The sequence below is a fragment of the Anabrus simplex genome, chromosome 8 (genome assembly GCF_040414725.1).
Source record: "Anabrus simplex isolate iqAnaSimp1 chromosome 8, ASM4041472v1, whole genome shotgun sequence".
Classification (NCBI taxonomy): Eukaryota; Metazoa; Arthropoda; class Insecta; order Orthoptera; family Tettigoniidae; genus Anabrus; species Anabrus simplex.
In genome coordinates, this window is record NC_090272.1 from 121,056,309 (window position 1) to 121,077,568 (window position 21,260).

The 21,260-nt window shown below is 37.5% G+C and overlaps 1 protein-coding gene across 4 annotated transcripts in view; it reads left to right on the forward strand.

Moving 5' to 3' along the window:
* LOC136878871 (toll-like receptor 4) overlaps window positions 1-20,446 on the forward strand; it is a 314,995-nt gene extending 294,549 nt beyond the window's left edge. For 2 of the 4 annotated variants that reach the window (XM_068228824.1, XM_067152428.2), the window contains exon 7: window positions 3,754-20,446. In XM_068228824.1, the coding sequence (XP_068084925.1) occupies window positions 3,754-3,829 (76 nt within the window). In that variant the 3' untranslated portion in view covers window positions 3,830-20,446. The remainder of the gene's footprint in view (window positions 1-3,753) is intronic. The other 2 variants (XM_067152429.2, XM_067152430.2) reach the window with 2 other exon arrangements.
* The last annotated feature ends 814 nt before the right edge of the window (window positions 20,447-21,260 follow it).

The following is a 21,260-nucleotide window of genomic DNA, read 5'->3' on the forward strand; positions in this document are numbered from 1 at the left end:
CCAACCTGTTTGCTAGGAGTACCCGATGAATCGGAAAATCTCAATTCACTAAACTGGCGGTAGAAAGAATTATCTGACTTGGAGGCAAATTCTTCCTCCAAGCCAGAGGAGAAACCCTGTCTTTACTGCTAATTTGGAATAAAATGAATGTAGAATTTAATAAAAGTGAAGAGAAAGACACTTTTCTTAAGAAACAGCTCTTTTCAGGGTTGAATTTTAAGTTATTTAGTGAATTGTGTTACTATAATTTGGAATAGGCCTAAATTGTAATTCTAGACCAGGTCATACTACTACTACTACTACTACTATTACTACTACTGAGCCTTTGCCGTAAGTGTGCACACTGCTCATTTACAACAGCGCGTCAGAGTAAGGATCGAATAGCTGGAATACTATGATGAACCAGTGTTTTACGTACCAGCAGTACCTATCAGGAAATGCATGAACCAGAGGGATGGCATGCTAAAGAAGAAAGTTTTCTAACTCCCTAGTTATTTCCTGCCAGTATTCAGTCAGGCTGTTATACTCGGTACGCAGCAGTAATCCCATCTATCGGAGTTCAGTGGCAGCATAAGAGACAAAGAACATCACAACAAACAATGGTCAATATAATGTTATTGTTGATCAATTTTAAGAACTTTCGATATTGTAGGCCTTGACATGTAGTTTTCTTCCGACTCTGAAATACCACACTTATCATAGTCGGTACGGTAAAACTGAATAAAACAAAATGATCGGAAATTGTATTCTCTCTAACTTTTGTTATGTAATTGGCACTTAAAAAATATTTGATGTCTTCCCCTAAACTACAATTTCATCCAGGGTGAATAAAATTGTTTATAGCTTAGACTGTACTGTAGTTTCTTATTCCCCGACTCTATATAACGATTTTTCGTTAAATTCTGTTAACCCATTTCCTTGTGGCTCGGCGCTGATATGGATTTAGCAACAAAAATACAAATTCACGAATATCTCTGTTATCATAGCCGGTACGATAAAAATGTATAAGACATAAATGATTGGAAATTAAATTTTATATAACTTATGTAATATTTATCGATAGGACCACTAATAATATAAATATTTGAGAATTAAATTTCAGGCCTTCCCCTAAACTACCATTTCACTCGGTGTGAACAAAATAATTTATAGCCTAGATTATAGTGGTTCATCCCCCGACTTTACATACCGATTTTCATTAAATTCCCTTCAGCCGTTTTCTTGTGATGCTGAGACAGGCAGGCAGGCAGGCAGGCAGGCAGGCAGGTAGGCAGGCAGGCAGGCAGGCAGGCAGACAGACAGAGAGACGTTACGGAAAAGTAAAAAGTGCATTTCCTTGTTTCTGTGGTCATGACCAATACAGAAATACCATTCTTTTCAAATTCTGAGCAATGTACAGACAAAACTCTTATTTTATATGTATAGATATATAGATAATAATAAATACTCAACCATTAAACATCAATGGAAGCTAAGATGAAGGATAGAAATATTGTATACACAAACCAATGGAATTACCCCTTTATCACACAGGGGGTTTGGATAATGAAACCTCTAAGGAAACAACTTGCTGCCCACCATCAGTTCACAAGTTTTGCTGAATGTGAAAGGTCAAGTACTTGGTGTTGCTCTGATAGAGACCACCAGCCAGTTTTATAGAGTACAGCTTGAACCTATAGTCTGTTTCAATGGGAAGCATTTTGGTCATTGAGAGGCTGCTCAGAATTGTCCAGCCAAATACCAGTACCTGCTATGTTGATGTAATATCCTACCCAGTTAATGCATTGGCCTTTGCAGAAAATTTCACTGTGTTCAATATGTCTTGCACCAGGCCAAAATATTTTTACTTCTTAAAAATGGAAATGGTTTTCCATTTGACATGGACTATAGCTGGAAGGTATATGGTCTACTACACTCACTCTAACCTCTTGGTAAGTCATGTTTGTGCCTTATTATAAATAAGAAAGTGAAGAGAAAAAATACTATTACTGTCTCCTTTGATAGCCGATAGTGAGGAACTGCCAGCCTGTCCGTAATCTAAGTGGCTCAGATAGTTGAGTGCTGACCTTCTGAGCACATGTTGGCAGGTTCGATCCCAGCTCAGTCCGTTGGAGTTTGAAGGAGCTCAAATACACCAGGCTTATGTAGGTAGATTTACTGGAATGAGGAAGATTTCGTGTGAGAAAAAATTCTGGCACCTCTGAAAACCATAAAAGTAGTTAGTGGCACGTAGAACCAAAAGCATTATTATATACTTGTTCCACGGGCATATTTAAATAATGGATTATCACATTTTTTGTGACATCAAATGTACAAAATTCCTCACTTTCAACCAACAGAAGAAAACAAGAAGCAGAGTTATCAACTGCTCCATCACAAAATATGGTATGCCTGTCAAAAACGCACAGAAAACCATTACAAGTGATATGAGTGCTACCAAGTGGCCTAAAAATGGACTATTGTAGCAACTCGTGACCGATCAACTTTACCAAACTTTACAAAAATTAACGATTACAGCACCCTACAACATACTATCCATTTTTATTGGGTTGAATTTCTAAAAAAAAAAAAAAAAGGAATGTTTCTTAGTTGTTACTTCTGACCTAAGTTGAACTTCTTATTCAAAACTGATATGTTCAAGTTTGTCAATTTTCAAAACAACCAGCATTTTTCCCCAATGTTGTAGCAGGCTCATCAGTTGGATTTGCCACACCTCTCCAAAACACTGGCTAGTACTCTATTGAGATGCCACTCCAAACCTCCTTTGTAGCACAATGAAATGACAGTACATTCAGTACATTAGAGGAGATGGTACCTCCACTTACTGTTAATGCCTGCCTTAGCTTTCATAATCAAACTTCAGGTTTCTAGAGAATATCAGTAGAGAAGGAGATGCTTATCTCCATACAGGGGTGAAATGCTGGTTATTTTTATGTCTGAGAAACCTGAACACTTCCCAGTTTTAGTTAATTGATATTCTCAAATCATTGTACTCAGATGATGATTCCCTGCTGGAAACATCTTTAGCTGTGGATGGAGTGGTTAGCTCTATGCCAGCCGTCTTTGCCTCCAGGAATTAACCTGGCATTCATTTTTAATATTGATGGTATGAACCTCAGGACAATGTGCCTCTCTAGAAGTGGGAGCCTCATTTATACATTTTCTGACTTTCTGATAGGGAATCAAACCCATGTCCTTCCAAGTGAACTGAACATTCTTCAGCTATTGAGCCCCTTTTGTTCCTCAGCACTATAGCTAATAGATAAAACAAACCCCACAGGGCTACAGCCCTGATGAGCATCGACCTACCAAATGACTGCTGCTCAGCAATGAGATGATGTGTGGTCAGCTTGGTGAAACCTCTCAGCCATTAATCTTGGCTTTACAGTATTGACTGGGGCCTCTGTCTCATTGTCAAATAGTTTCTGAATTGCTTCCTTGCAGGCTGAGTGGACTGTGAACCAGCTCTCAGATCTAGGCAATAATCCTTGACTTGGCCAAGAATCAGATCCAAGTGTCCAGCTATGAGGCAGGCTCTCTTTCCCTAGACCATGTAGCCAACATAGTTAATATATGGTGGGAGGGTAAGGTAGCTGAGCATTACTGGCTTTTGCCAAGGTAGCTGCAGTTTGAATTTCAGCACGTGCCTGTGGAAATTTAAAATGTAAAAGCAAGACCTTGCAGTTCCTTTGCTTTTTTAAATATGATATGCACATTACCAGTTCAAAATTATATAGTTGAATTCTTTTCCAGCTGTATGCAGAATGGAAATGGAGACCTCATCTTGCCAGCTACACTGATGTGTGAAGACCGGCTAATAAAGCCCTGACTTAGTTTGATTTCAACTGAGTAATTTTGAGTGGCCTTCAAGAATAAAGAAACTATGGAAAAGTCTACTAAAAAAATAGGTTACATGCAGTCAAAGTTGTCATAATTTCCAAACAAGGATATTCAACAGATCTTGATCAGATACTATATCAAATGAAAGTGCATAAAAAGAGGCTTTATAAACAATGATAATTTTATAAGCAAAAGACTGGGAGCAATCTGGTGGATAAAAAGTATATATTGGCATATTCTCATGCCTCATAATCACTGACAGGTTTTCAGATGCAGAAATTATTGGAGGGAAGACAGATTGGAATATTATTGTTGTTTCATATTAAGAATGCTCATTCTTGAAAGTGTTTTAACTATTAAGTTTACAGTTTTTAACTTTCTCATATTATCTAATTACTGGTATTTATAATATTAAGTTCCCTATGTCTGTTGTTTCATTCTTTGGAGAAATCCATGAAATATTTTACAACTCATTAAAATATTGGAAGAGGTTTTTCCCTAACACTTTTCTTCCGAGACTGCAGAGCCCATCAGCTGCTGGCACTGGTGCTCACTCTCCTAGATATTACAAAGAGCTGATTAATGGTTTCTGCCTTCTGCACCATAAGAGCTTCATGTTTGTGAGTCTATTCCTCTGAGTGTTTCTGTACTTGCTCCAGTTCATACTCCTTCTTGGTTAACTCGGTAGCAGAAGATTCAAGTTGATTCTCAAGTTTCTTCAGTTTTTTGCTGTGAGAAGCCTGCACATTTATAAACATAAAGCATCCATGTGCTTATCTGTGTTAGTTGGCATGCTCCAGTAGGCTGATCTGAGAATGCAGGTCCATAATCGAAGCTTGGCTCACTTCTAGCTGGTGAGAGAGCTCAGATTTAGACTTCTCCAAATTGGCAACAGCAGCCTGCAGTTCCTCCACTTGTTTCTCCAGCTCACGAATTCTCTCCCTGTGTTCCACAAGAAGACCCTGAGCTTGCTTGTGGAGAATCTGAGCATGTTCTTTCTCAGCTTTCTGCAAGGCCACTTTGCAAAGAAGCTGGTCCTTCTCTTGATCATACTGTCAAACGGGGTGATTTTGGATGGTTTTGAGGTTATTTTCATCTTAACTCACGAAGGGAATATTAAATTGTATTGTTTATCATCCTAATAATGAGGAATATATCCAATTAATGCAATACCCTACAAACAAAAAATATATGCCAACGCATGTTTTCCTGAGAAAACAAAGAGGAGTGTCCGAATTCACCCTATACTTCGAGGTGATTTTGGACGCACGTGCTTTTTAAACCGCTGTCCGAAGTTTCAAAGCGTATTAGGTGATTTCAAACACAAATAGTCCTTTATTTCAATTATTCGTTCTTTTTGCTTTAGTGTTGTGATATTTAAAGTGTTCCGAGGGTGTCCAAACCGAGCTCGATATCTGCAGTCCCTTAATTGCGGCCAGTATCCAGTATTAGAGAGATACTGGGTTCGAGCCACACTGTAGGCAGCCCTGATGATGGTTTTCCGTAGTTTCCCATTTTCACACCAGGCAAATGCTGGGGCTGTACCTAATTAAGGCCATGGCTGCTTCCTTCCCACTCCTAGCTCCTTCCTGTCCCATCATTACAATAAGACTTGTCGGTGCGATGTAAAGCAACTTGCAAAAGAAGAGGGTGTCCAAAGTATGACTAGCTGGTTAAAATCATTGTAATGATAAATGTAATGTGTTACTGATCGATCTTTATTTTCTGACAAGGTAAATGTAAAGTTTTCCAGTCTAAATTCAATCAATACTGATCTGCATTTAGGGCAGTCGCCCAGGTGGCAGATTCCCTATCTGTTGCTTTCCTAGCCTTTTCCGAAATGATTTCAAAGAAATTGGAAATTTATTGAACATCTCCCTTGGTAAGTTATTCCAATCCCTAACTCCCCTTCCTATAAATGAATATTTGCCCCAGTTTGTCCTCTTGAATTCCAACTTTATCTTCATATCGTGATCTTTGAAATATTAATAGTTATAAACTGCACAGAGATCCTACTGAAAGGTCTGAATAATTTTTCTTATGAACGATACAAATCTCAGTGAAAAAAAAAAAAAAAGATCGATACAATGAACATGTAGCTGCCACGGCCTATAAATCTAAAATACGTTTTCTTTGAAAATAAACATTCCTCTGTTCTCAACTTGGACTGGAAGTTTTTTTAAAATTTGTTTTTTAGCTATTGTATCCACATCAGGGATGTTAGAGAACACAAACACTTTTCTGCTGTTTTTATATGGGCATCTACATCCCTTGAACGAATACTTCAGGCCAGGCCAAAATACTGCCTGTACACTCTTTGTTCCTCAACTTGTTTTTATAATCTGCAACAAGGAAAGCCTCTTCTTGCAACACCTGAATGTCATTACAAACATTCCTTGTGTGCTTCATCACATTAATTTTCACTGCTGCTGCCAGCACCATCATTGTTTCAGCACTGCTTTCATCTCGGCGGAAGTCACGGCCAAAATTCAACTTCCCAGGAAGAACATTTTATTTGCGGTGGCGGCGGGAAGTAGTAGATTGTGTTTGAGCATGGCCAGAGGGTGACGAGCTTCCTTGAACATTTCCTTATTCCTCATTTAGCATTGGTTGTCTTCCCATTTTTTGGATGTACTTTCTGCACTTTATTTTGTAGGCTGGAGCAAAGCATACCATACAAATCAAATACTTTCCTATAAGACAACTTGCCACTTTTAATATCACGTACAGCTTTTTCTAATAATTTTGGTTCATAATTACACCTCGAAGCAGTCATCCTGCCTCTGATAATTTCTAGGCATTGTCCGAAATCACCCAGACTGCTTTCAATTTTCAGTAAAATGTGTGTAAAACACTACTTTTTTTACTAAATTACACCAAAATTCCACAGCAATCGTTTATAAACACTTCAGTCAGTTGATCTCGCTAAGAACCATAGTTATAATGCATTCCTTCCGGTCGCGACATTCAAAAGTATCCACTTAATGATAATGCATGAACTTTCAACAATGCCAGTGCACACGGGAAATTTTCCAAAGTATGAAGTCGACCCGTAATAAAAAGTGCAGAAAGCGGGAAACATAACCTCAAGATTAAACTAAAATGCAGGCGGAAGTGCAAAGCACCGGCGGCTCGTTGCTATGCAACAAAATACGGCAAATCTACCATACTGTCCGAAACCACCTCTGTGTCCGAAATTGCCCTGTTTGACGGTACGCCTCAAGCTGAAAATTATGGCTTCCTTCTTAAAAAAAACAAAGGAACTTTTCAGCAATAGCATAATGAACTAAAGGCAGAAAGAAAAAGGTTGAATGAGTTGACGATCCATCATGAAAATGAAATAGAGAGTATGATGAAAGAACATAAAAGAGCTCTTTTGGAAATGGAGGAAAAGGCTGGTAATCTATACCGAAAGGGTGACTGAAGAAATTGACAAAGTCAAGCATGAAACATTGGCAGAACAAAAGAGAGACTGACATATTTCTTTTCATTGCTGTCATAATATCAAGGAATACACACTCGTGGTATCTGAACTCTATGATAGTATTTCCAAGGAGAAAACAAAAACAGAATATTTGCAATATGTTGTTTTTTACATTTATTATTATTATTATTATTATTATTATTATTATTATTATTATTATTATTATTATTATTATTAAATGAAATAAAATGGCGTATGGCTTTTAGTGCCGGGAGTGTCTGAGGACAAGTTCGGCTCGCCAGATGCAGGTCTTTTGATTTGACGCCAGCAGGTGACCCACGATGAAGACGACACACACACTCAGCCCCCATGCCAGCGAAATTAACCAATTAAGGTTAATTAAGGTTAAAATTCCCGACCCTGCTGGGAATCGAACCCGCAACTCCTGTGACCAAAGGCCAGCATGTTAACCATTTAGCCATGGAGCCGGACAATATTATTATTATTTTTTGCATGAATGCTTTCATGGCCTGTATTAATAGATACAATAATGTAACTTTTGGGCTTTTGCCGTGTCAAGAAAAACAAGGAGAAATTCGTTCTTTATGTTTCATGGAGACTTAGCTCTGCATATTTATGAGAAAAACTTGTTTGTCTAACTTATTTATTTTTCTACTATATTCCTCCCCCATTGTCTTTGATTCATCTTCTGACCATGCTGTTTATTCTGCAACACATATACGATACGTATTGAACATGTAGCATCTTAATTGGAGCTGATATGGCGTTGTCATTTTCCTCTAGTGACCTCAACATGATCTTTCCACATCCATATTACCAATGTATTTAATGGGAGATGTACTGGAAGCTTGTCTATTTGCCTCATTCTCTTCAGGTTTTCTGCGCTACTGAAACTAACTTTGAGCAAATAAATTTATAAACTACTTGAAAGAGAAAAACCTGCAAAAGAAAAAATTGCTACCATATGTTTTCTTATAAAGTTATTTACTCAAAGTTTGTTTCATCTGGTGACAAACGAGAGTACTATCTACAATAGATCAACAATAAAGTATTCTCAAATTCAAACTGTTGTTAGACAGAGAAATTTTCTTCTGAAGACAAGGGGCAAAATCTTCCACAAAAAAATAGACTTTCTTGTTTTATTAACACTGCAAAAGTTCAAAATATATTCTTCTTCTTGTTTCGTATAGGCCAGCTAAGGACCACGACATTCAACTATTACATTTTGGAATGGGCTTTGATGTTTGCCCAGTAGTTGCGCATTCTCAGGCTGTGTTGCTCCTTCCTCTCCTTTGTCCAAAGGGCGCCAGTCTTCTTCGTTGATAGTCTGTCCTGGAACTCCTTATGTTTAAGCATCTTCCTGAGTGTTGTCCGATCCTTTAAGTTTCCTTCTGCTATTTCCAGTTCCTGTAGATCTTTATCCACTTCTATCAACCATGGTGACTTGGTCTTCCTATTTTGCCAGTAGCTGAGAATCCGGTTGGTCAACCTGGTCGGACGTATTATTATTATTATTATTCATTTTATATGAAACTGATATAATATTCTGGAGTTCTTTGCAAAATAAACGTCATTTGCAGGAAAGTCTATATTCCGTAATAAAAATAATTAAGATACTTATTTCTTGTTCATTGGATTGACTATCATTGGAATATTGTCAATGGGTGAGATCCCTTTCATGTCCAATTTTCACAATTATTCCCTCCATATGGCCAGTGAAATCATAGCTCTTAATTTCGGGTACTGAGTCAATTTTGTTGCCTTGTGTATTGATCTACCATGTTCTGAGCCGATAAGATGCTCTTCTCCTCTTTTCTCTGAATAGCCGGGCTGAGTGGCTCGGATGGTTGAGGCACTGGCCTTCTGACTCCAACTTGGCAGGTTCGATCCTGGTTTAGTCCGGTGGTATTTGAAGGTGCTCAAATACACCAGCCTCATGTCGGTTGATTTACTGGCACGTAAAAGATTCATGCGGGACAAAATTATGGCACCTCAGCATCTCCGAAAATTGGAAAAGTAGTTAGTGGGACATAAAGCCAATAATATTGTTATTATTTTCTCTGAATATATAGGTACTGTTGTGTTCATCATTAGCTTTTCTACCTGAAAGTATCCTAATTGTAGAATGAATATTCATAATCATGATCATTGTCCGACTCGTTGGCTGAACGGTCAGCGTACTGGCCTTCGGTTCAGAGGGTCCCGGGTTCGATTCCCGGCTGGGTCGGGGATTTTAACCTTAATTGGTTAATTCCAATGGCATGGGGGCTGGGTGTATGTGTTGTCTTCATCATCATTTCATCCTCATCACGACGAGCAGGTCACCTACGGGTGTCAAATAGAAAGACCTGCACCTGGCGAGCCGAACCCGTCCTGGGATATCCCGGCACTAAAAGCCATACGCCATTTCCATTTCATCATGATCATTTCCCTTTATCCAGATGCATCCAGGTCAGGGCAAATATAGTTCTTCTCCATTTTACTCTACTTTTCCACCACATTTCACCCATTGTCATGCACCAGTTCAGGTGTTGTTGCCATAGAGGATGCACAGCTACAGAACCAGCTCTGTCCATCTATCATACTCTGGAGATTTAGAAATGCAAAACTGATGATAACCTTCAACCTGTTTCCAGTCAATGACCGGATCAGGGATGGAATGAATGAAGCCCTAACTTGCGGCGAGGATGGGAATTGTGCCGGCTGCCGAGGCCAGTCGCACTCTTCTGGGGCAATGATTAATGACTGATAGGTGAAATGAAATTGGAGAGTGTTGCTGGAATGAAAGATGACAGGGAAAACTGGAGTACCCGGAGAAAAACCTGTCCCGCCTCTGCTTTGTCCAGCACAAATCTCACAAGGAATGACCGGGATTGGAACCACAAAACCCAGTGGTGACAGGCCGATGCACCTGAGCTATGGAGGCTTCCAGAAATGCAAAACTGTTAGCGTCATTTTTTCTTTAAGGAGAAGTATGCCTGTATTTTTTACAAAAAAAATAACTTTGATCAGGACAATTGTTCAAGTTAATTCAATGATTGAATCATGTCCTGAAGCAGTTCTGTTTACTTAATAAATAACAATAAATAAAATAAGACTTAAAAATCTATAACAGGATGCATGGTATATAACTCCATGGATTCAATCATCATGAATAAGATATTCAAGAATCTGGGTAGCAGAAGGGATTTAAAAGGCCAAACCTCTCCCAAACTTTACAAATGATGTAGCTATATAAAAAACATACTTCACATTTTGTGAAAAATTTCATTCTGAGCTCCTCCTCTCTATAATTGTATGTCTAACCCGTCCCGTTTATTTGATGTTCCATTTATAATAAAGATAATTTTATTTTATTGAATTAAAGTGAAGTGATAATCAAGTTTTGTTTGAAAATTGAAAAAGATATTATATTTTGTGTTACTCATTATTTTTTTATAATGGTGACTGTACAACATAAGAGGCAATTGTGTAAAGCACTAATAGTATGCTGTGTTATTTCGATGACATAGAGTAAGTCTTTTTGTTCTTGTACCGTGCCCTGCATAGAATACCTTTTTTTTAGAGTCACATGGGGATGTATAATAAGTTTGGATTCAGAACTTAGCAATTATAAATTATATCTAAGTGGTTAATATACCATGAAAAAGGTGAAGTATGAAAATATTCTTCGAATCTATTTTCAATAATTGGAAACTTCATCGCGAACAGTCGGGGGATGTCTGCCATTTTGTGTTGAAATTGAGATTGCTATGACACAGTAAAATTAGTATAGCTTCTGACTCTGTGGTTCTGGAATGTTGCAATTTGTACCATTACATTTGTCTTGTAAAACTTCTGATTCATTGGTCACCATAACTTCCACTATTTTGTGACCAGGTCAGATGAAAATTTTAAAATTGTGCTAATTTTGCAAAATGTACAATCTTTAGTCTAAATGGATCAGAAACAAATGTAATTGCAATCAAAAGGATAGAGGGAAGTCTGAGGAATCAAGTAAGCCAATGAATTTTACAGCAGAATTTGCCAGAAATTACTGGAGGTGTTAGCACAGCACAAACGTACAGTCCAACAATTCTACGATGCTGTGGACTGGGAATTGGCTGTAGATGATGAAGCAATCACTTAGGACCTCTTGCAGACCATCTTTGACCACCAGAAACTCATGGAAGATGACCACGCCCAAGCAAAGGAGGCACGTCTTGACAAGCTTCCGGTGTTGTGTTTGTAGACAGTGAGTTTGGTTACATTGTGATGTGTGCGACAGGCTCTGTTGCAGTAAGGACTGGAACCCTGACAGCCTTGGTGATAGACGTGTTATGCGCTGAGTTTACCTCCAAAGATGTAACGATTTTCAGCTACTGCGACACTCTCCTCATGAAAACAGATCAAACGGGTTCTGGTAGCCACCTAAGATCTAGCACACCATTTTTGTTGTGAGTAAATAAATTTAAAAACTACCAAAAAGAAATCCACAGTTCTAGTTCAATCTACTTAATTTCTGTCAGAAAGACTTATTCTGTGCCATAAAACTTGCAGCTGTGCCTCTAATGCAGGCCGTATTTTAAAAATGTTTTATTGCCACTTGCACCTTGCCGATTATCATTACGAGGCAAATCAGAATTACTATTGATTTGTAAATATAGTTTGTATATATGTAGGACTGTAAATAAGTGCTGAAAATTTAGAGTACTGTGAGAGATTAGAATGCAGATTATTTTTCTAAGTTTGACCTGAAAATGTATGTTCCTTTTTTTTTTTTTTTTTTTTTTTTTTACAAAACAGAATGTAATAATGTAGAATTTTGTATGTGTGTAATTGATATGAATGTAATTCACTCACTGAAAAACATCAAACAAGTTGAGAAGTTGAAAAATACCAGATGCAGCAAAACAAATGACCCTGAAATGTTATTTTCTTGTTGTTGTTGTTGCTATATATTTGAAGCCATTTCTTTTCAACTTTGACTCAGTTAATTTATAACAGGTAGGTTCTTCAGTCTGTCAAAACTAATTTGTGAGTAAATAAATTTAAACACTACCCAAAAAATCCACACTTCTAGCCCTTCAGGCAAGCAACTAAATGTTGAAAGCATCATAGGGAAATGAGTTACGAATTTTAGGTAAATCAAATAAAATAAAGTTTATTTTATTTCTAAAAATTACAACTCTTTTCTTAATCATCATTATCCGGTCGATTAGATTAGCAGTTTGATTTTTTCTACCACTACAATTGCTAATGTGAGTCAGAGCATTGTTTCGCTTAAGCATCACTAGGTGTGCTAAAGTGAGTCAATGTAGAGTTTCACTTAAGCCACATTCGGTGTGGACATTTTTAAAAAAATTAAAAAGACATCTGAGGGTATTGAACTAAGGAACACATTACAGAAAGTGTTATGTAAATAAGTTAATTTGGCTAGGATTTGAATGAAAAAGAAAACGAGTAAAGAAACAAGCGATTTTAGGCTGTTTTTCCAGAACTGCATTTAGGCCGGAAGTGATTTTTGAAATTTGTTTTTTTTAGTTTGATAGAGCTAATCATTACTCACAGTTTGAAACCTTTCTAGACCCCTTTTAGCCGTTCAAATTTTGGCACAATTGAAGAAATTACTTAATTTTTACATTTTTTGTAGTCTGGGGACTCTTACTTTGTCTGCTGAGAAATGTTTTCAACATTAAAAAGAAAACATGTGAAAAAGAAAAACTTTATTAAAAGTGGAATGACATGTTTTGTTCTTGAAAAATCATAATAATTTGGCATTTGCTACTAGACTGGAGAGCAAGTTCCAAATGTCATATTGTTAAGGGTTTAAACATAAATGTTTATACGTTTTTAAATATTTTTGAGTGTGATTTGATAAAATCTGATGCTCTTTTAATAACAAAATATGTCTTCTATTCTCAATTAAGTTATTTCTTTTTCAGGTATAATTCTGTTATCATATGTTTTCTTTTTGAGGTGGTTTTTAATAATATATATTTGTCCAACCCTTGTCCCATTTCTCTACAGGGTCAGGTATGAGGCTAGATGAATCTGTTGTGGTGGGTTTTTATTACCAGATGCCCTTCCTGACATCAACCTCATTAGAGGAGTTAATGAGATGAAATGAATGACATGATATATGATAGTAGGAAGGGAGAGAGTGAAACCCAGTGCCAGCACATAGCCTGCTCCTGTTGAATAGCACTAAGGGGTCTGCTCAAGGCTTAACGTCCCCATCGGACAGAAGAATTGTCATCAACAGAGTCATATGCCCTCACTCTATATGAGCACTGTGGAGAGGTTTGGAATTTAATCCAGGCTTTTGGCACGCAATCTAGTGATTAGAAATTGTATGCCACCACCTCCCCTACCCTGCCGGTCAGCATTCTGATGGTGAATTTTTTTGTCGACCAATGGGACTTGAACCGGATAACTACGGTGTCAGACCATTTAGACTTCAACGCCTTAATGATCATGGCCACAGGTGGGCTTTCTAAGTGTATATATTCATAAAATACTTTTGACAGAGTGGATAACCTAACAGTTATACATTAACTGAAATGTTACTTAATTGCATTGGTACAGTAAGAGTTCAAAATTAGTACCATCACATTCCATAAATTGTTCACAACATTTCTGAAGATTATTGAACATGTTATTGAAAATAGGTTTCTGTAAGGACACAAGAAATGTAATCTTCTTATGTAGTTGGGAAATGTTTGTAGGTGGGTCATCTGTCTTCCAAAGTGATTCTTTCAACATGCCTCATATGTAAGCATCTGGGGCCATGAGGTCCGGGTAGCAGGAAGGGTACAGGAATGGAGTTCCATAAGAAATTAGGTGACTCCAGAGTGTCGTTGCAGAAGGGTAAATGAGTGTGAGCTCTAGCTTCATCTTGTTGCATCCATTGTTGTTGGAGGGGTAACTTTCTGGGGCAACAAATACCGTGTAAATCCTTTAAAATGGGATAATATTGTGGTCTCTGTAGACTACCTGGTCATCCGTTTTTGGATTCTGTCTAGCATCCTCGACAAAATAAGTGTCCAAAATTCCACAACTACACTTTGGGGACTTAAACACCCGCTGGAGAATTACTATCAACAAAGATGAGAAGGTCCACCTATTCAGCACTGTATATAATATGTTAATATTATTTATTATATCAGGACTAGTTTAGACTCTTTTATTGGGTCATCTTTGGCCTTAAATTATAAATGGAAAAGAACATTAAATGTAACTAGAAAACACCAACACCTAATATATCATTACTGTATATAATAAAATAAAATTGAAACATTATTGACATGTCTTGAAGCATTGATGAAATATGTTGTGGTTCCACGTGAGTCCATTGAAACTGACGTCTCTTGTACATTTGTCCAACACTTACGTGTCACTTTTTCTTTTAAGATAATCGTAGTCTTAATATAAAACAGTAGGCCACATTATTATGTTGTCCCAATACAAGGGTCGAAACTAGTTCTGATGTAATAAATAACATTAACATATTATATACAGTACTGAATAGGTGGACCTTCTCATCCTTGTTGATAGTGATAAAAAATCAATATGGATCAAAATTAAATTAATTTCATATGATAAAAATCCATTGGAGAAGTTGTCCATGGTTCTCGTTTGTGGTAATGATTCTTGGGTGCCCCGTTGACCCATTTTTAAAATATAAGACTGATCTTATATGATGGAACTTGTCAACAACAGCTAACATTATTCAGTTATTTTGTGCCTCCTTATTAAATCACTCCTTGTACTGTTTTTAACATGAAGCAAACTCGGTCCATTCTGACGCCCCACTCTGTATGACCAGAAATAATGTTCCACAATAAATAACTTCTCCTCTGTTCTACATACATACATACATACATACATACATACATACATACATACATACATACATACATACTATGGAGAGGCTTGGAATTTAATCCAGGCTTTTGGTACGCAATCTAGTGATTATAAATTGTATGCCTCCCCTACCCTGCCAGTCAACATTCTGATGGTGAATTTTTTTGTTGACCAATGAGACTCGAACCGGCTAACAAATCCCACATTGTTCCATCTTAAGCGATGGGTCGGCGATCAAAGCTTCTCCACCAGTTCCGGTCTCTGAATTTCTCTCCTTCCTCAATGCTTTCCAAAGTATGTCCTCACTGTTTAATTTCAGTCTTCACCATGTCCTTGTACCTGAGTCTTGTCGCCCTCTTGGTCTTTTGTCTTCAAATTTTAGATCATACATTTTTTTTCAGTAATCTGTTATCTTCCATGCATCGCATATGTCCATTAGTGATGGGACATTTGATTTATTTTACTGACTCGATTCATTTGATTCCGTTCACGTTACTGAATTGATACAGTGATCTGATTCACGGCACATTAGAGTCACTGCTCCTACTGCATCTGTGCAGTATGTGCTGGTAAGACAGCAGCAACAGCATTCAGTGCCCGCTGCTGCCATCTGGTCTTCATACTATGAACTCCTTTCTTAGAAAAAAATGCTAGTCACTCTAATACATCGAAGGTTTCCGGCGATGCAGGATGGGAAAGGTCTGAGATTAGGAAGGTTGCAGCCATGGCCTTAATTAAGGTACAGTCCCAGCATTTCCTGGTGTGAAAATGGGGAAACTACGGAAAACCATCTTAACAGCTGCAGACGGTGGGATTCGAACCCACCATCCCCCGAATGCAAGCGCATAGCTACGCGATACTAACCGCACGTCCAACTCGCTCAGTCATTTTTGAAAATATGTATTTTTCTATCAGCAGAGGATTTTTTAAATCGTCATATTTTGTATAGGCTACCCAAGATGTACAGTAGCCCTCTGGTTTTCTGATTCAACATACTGTTGGTTAAGTTACTGAGTCAGTCAGCTCACTTACTGTCCACATATGATTGAAGTCTTGTGCAATGATGTGACATACAAATTGAGAGAATACTGAGCCGTTCTTCCCAATATAAAACAGGTACTTTTGAGTGGTCATGAGTATGACTCATAGTCATAGGGCAGGCTAGAGTCGAATTTAATTGTCAAAAGTCAACCAAGTTATAATACTAAGATTCATTAAACTAATAAATAGTATAACATAATAGCCTACCTATTTACTAGCTACTTTAGAATTATGTTTCGACTACCTTTTTAACACTGCAAATAAATCCATCTATTATTTAAACCTCCCTGTAAGAAGAGGACAGTGAATGCAAGTGGGTATTATTTTCAAATAAGCTGAGCTCGAGAGTCCATTATAGCATACGATTCTTTCAATGTACCTTGACTCTGTATGTATTGCTTCAGAGGAACTTTGGCTCCGTGCCAATGTCCAGTGTACCGATAATGAACTGTGTGTGTGTTGTCTCACTGATCCGTGACTGCGTACAATTCTTTCAGTGTGCGATAGCTCACTGTATGTCTCGCTGCAGCAGAAGCTCTGCTCTCCGCCAGTGTCCAGTGTGCCAATAAGGAGCCATGTGTATTTTGTGTCTCACTGAGCCGTGCTTGTGCACGATTCTTTCGGTGTGCCATGATTCACTGTCTCGCTGCAGCGGAAGCTTGGCTCCCCGCCAACGTCCAGTGTCCCACTAGTGAGCCGTGAGTGCGCCACTCAGCACTGTCCGCTGGGAGTAAGCTGAATCATGTGCTGTGAGCTCGCCGTTCCTGTGAATCGATTCACTCGGACACTTGAATGAATTGATACACTGCTTCGAATCATGCATTCAGTAGCCAACACTAATGTCCATACCATCTCAGTCGCTGCGATGTTATTCAGTCCTGCAGTCTTACAACTTGAGCCTGCTTGCAGATTTCCTCATTACGGACTCTGTCCCTCCGTGTCTTACCGATCATGCTACGGACATCATCTTATTTCTGCTGCCTGGATTCTACTGACATCTTTCCTTCTCTTGGTCCATGTTTTGCAACCATAGGTCAGGATTGGTATGTAATAGGTTTCATATATAACTCTCTTACATTTTGTTGGTATTTTCTTGTTCCATATTATGTCTTTAAATTATTTTGTAGAAGTTGCTACCTGTCTGATTTCTGTGGGAAATTTACTTGTCTATAGAACCAGTATCAGAGATAACACTTCCAAGATATTTGAATTGGTGGTTCACCTGTAGCTGTTTCCCCTCTGTTTCAATGTGTCCCATTGGCTGTCCGTATCTTTTCATGACAATAACCTCACTTTTCTCTTGGCTGAAGTTGAGTCCATATTCTTTAGCAGCTTCTGTCCATTTTATTTTTGTTCTTGAAGGTCTTTTTTAGAGTCTCCCCACAAGTATATATTGTCAGTGAGCAAGATAACTTTCATTTTCTTACCTCCAATGGTTTGATGTACTTTTCTCTGAATCTTGTTCATCACAGTGATGAAAAGAAGAGGAGACAAAACACCACCCTGACTTAACCCAGATCAAAGGTTTCAGTCATTCCTACAGGTGTTTTGACTTTACTGTGGGTATCTTCATACAAGTTTTTGATCCTGTGTATCATGTCATCCTGTATTCCAATTTTCTTCAGCGTTTCCCACACGTTCTTTCTGTTCACAGCATCAATTGCTTTCTTGATATCCAGTAAGGCTAACCACAAATCTCGGTTGTGTTGGTAGCGGTAAGAACCATAATTGCAGAAATGAACACAACATAGAATTCACAATATGTCAAACTATTATACAATAAATACTTCATTGCTAGGGAAACATGGACAACAGATGAGCAATTATTTTGGTATTGTTTCTTTTGCTGTATACCATAGATATTATTTTAGTTACTTTGACTTTAAGAAACAAAAGGCGAGCTGCTTCCTTCTTTCTCTTTTTTTTTTTCATTTTTATACTCCTGATCAGAATATAATCCCTGTCAATTTACTTTCAAATTTGAGTAAAAAGTCTGCAGTGTAAGAAGTTGGATGTCAAACAAGCAATAATTAACTGGCTGTCATATGAGTGTGAGAAATAAGGCCACTGTAGAATCATAACAATATGTTGGTACTGTATATTTAGGATGTCCTCAGTTCTAACAAGCTGAAGTCATTTCCATAAGATGGTTGGAAAGATTTTCAAACCCAAATCCTGATATCATACATCAATGAAACCAGCCAAATCTTATATACGGTATATATATGTATACATAATCAAGTTTCTAAAATTACTTTTCCTTTTTCTGTATTCCCATTTACTGTAGGATGTGAATCTATTTTTAGCTCATATATGGTACTGTTTGTTTCTCATGTTAGGGGCAGCCTGAATAATTACTGGCGGTAGCTCTAAAATGCCTTTGGGAGTGGCAACCCCATAATAACAATAGCCTAAAAGTCAGTGATGCTGTACCATCAACACCCCGACCTGGCAGGAGCTGAACATGGGGAAATGAAAATGATGTGGTACTGTCTCCTTTGAATGTCTAGGATTTTTAGACTGTTTAAATATAACTTTTGTAAACTTATTTAATATTCAATAAAAAATGGAGAAAGTGCTAATTTGTAAGTGTTGACAATAATAGAAAATTGCTGGCTGAGTACCTGAACAGTAGAACACTGGCCTTCTGAGGTCAAGATGATGTATTGGATCCCACATCCATCTGGTGCTATATGAAGGTGCTCAAATATGCCAGTCCTGTATTGGTAGATTTATCGGCATGTAAAAGCTCCTGCAGTACAAAATTCTGGCATCTTGTCTTTCTATATTTTACTTGATTTGTCATTTATTTGTTCCTTTCCATTACTAATATGGCCTGTGGGGTGGCAATGGTCATATATATTTATAATTTACATCAGTTCCCTACTGGGAGTGACCTCAAGGATCCTGAATTCCATTAAATGGTTACAGACAAATTTTACAACAGATAATAAAACCTAATACTACCATTATAAAACAATTAGAATAATTCAAAGTCTTTGATAAAAGGAATACATTATTTTTGGAACAGAGAACTTAAAAGGATGAATGATGATGGATGCTGAGGGAGTCCTTAATGACATCCATTGATATTTAACAACATGCTGTGCTGGATCTGCGTGCTTTAAATGGTGTCCCTTGCATATTTTGTTACACAGCCTCTGCTTCGTGCTAGCAGTCCCCTTACTGACCACCACTCAGGAGGGATGTTTTATTTCTCACTAAATAAAGTGATGCATGGCTCATAGATGCTACCTTTTTCCTCGTGAACCTCTCTGGCCTGAGCTATATTGGTCTCGAATCGCATGGTTGGATTGATAATCACTGCTTAAGGCATAAAGTCTATATGGTTTGACACCATGGTTAGCTGGTTTGAGAGTCCTATTGGTGGAAAAATGTAGGAGAGGTGGTGGGGTATTCAAATTTCTAATCACTAGATTGCATGCCAAAAGCCTGGATTCACTTCCAGTCCTCTCTGCAGTGTTCATATTGAGCGACGGCATATTGGATGGAGACGAAAGCCTTGAGCAGACCTCTTGGTATTATTTGACAGGAGTAGACTATGTGCTAGGGGCAAAAGATCTTTCTAGGTCGATGCCCTGAATAAATAGCATTAAAAAAAAAAGGCTATGTGCTGAGACCGGTTTCACCTTCTCCCTATGTCGTCATCATCATAATCATCTCCCACCCAGATGTATAAGGTGCCCAGGAGCATCAAATGGAGAGACCTGAATCAGGCAAGTCACGCTAGGAAGAGCAACTTCCTTGATGCCACTTCGTTTTCACATTTTAGCTAGGTGTTCCATGTGTATTCATGTTTGAAGTTACAAGCAATAAAGCTGATTTCATTGCAGAACATTATTTGATGTATGTGGCCCTTGTAATTAAGACACAAATAAAAGTGCCTTTCCAATAATTTACAAAGTTGAAATATCTTACAAAGCTATGGTATATTATTATATTCCTTTGGTGCTTATATTTGACTGTTTTTAATTCCAGAAAATGTAAATAAATTAACTCAATATTATATTTTTTCTATATAATCTATCTTTAGGGAAGTATACAAATTTTCAAGAATCTTCATCATTCAAAATGAAGATATTTGTAATGTGATGTTTCTTTCTATACCTAGTCATAATATGTTTTGTACTATAAAATTATATGAGACTGATGAATAAAGTTACCTAAAACAATACTGGTATTCATTTTCTTTTGTATATTACTGTATTTAACTGAAGACCCCCTTTTTTAATGCAATTGGAGAGGGGTGCTTACATTTTCAGCAAATCTTACATATGGGTATTTAGAAAAAATGAAAAGTATATTAAATATTACAGTACTAGCAATTACCCGTGGCTTCGCTCCCGTGGATTTCGTAACTTGATCAAAGTAGTCGTTCTTCGGCATTATACTAAAACATTATCTGAAAATTCCTACTGAAGTATAAAAACTCACACAAAAATTGAGTTTCATTTACCCCAGAAATTCTTTGTAAACCATGTTTGTGGTATTACCTGTTGGGGCTAAGATGTCCATATGACATAGAACTGTACATGTGAAAAACAGTCTTCTCTCAAGTCAAAAAAATAAATACACGTTTCTTTATTTTTAAAGGAGATTCCAAATACCTATTCCAACATTCATAACATATTTAGTTTTTGAGATATAAGTATCCTCATGAAAATTCAACTCCTTTTTCATTCCACCCCGTCCGTAAAGTTGGTCTCCCCCACCCAAAAAAATGCGTGTTTCTTTGTTTTTAAAGGAGATCCAAATACCAATTTCCATGTCTGTAACATTCTGTTTTGAGATATAAGTTTCTCTAGAAAAAGAATTCATTTTTTTTTTTACTTTCTTTCACACTCCCCACTCAAGTGAATTTTCCAAAAACAAACAGTAACCGTTTCTTTAAAAGAGCTTCTAAATACCAATTATCATGGCTGTAACATCTTCAGTTTTTGAGATATATGTATCCTCATAAAAGGAATTCATCTCTGTTTTCATTCCCCACTACCAAGTTGATTCCCCCCCAAATGCGTGTTTATTTACTGTGGAGATTCCAAATACCAGTTTTCACGTTTGTAACATC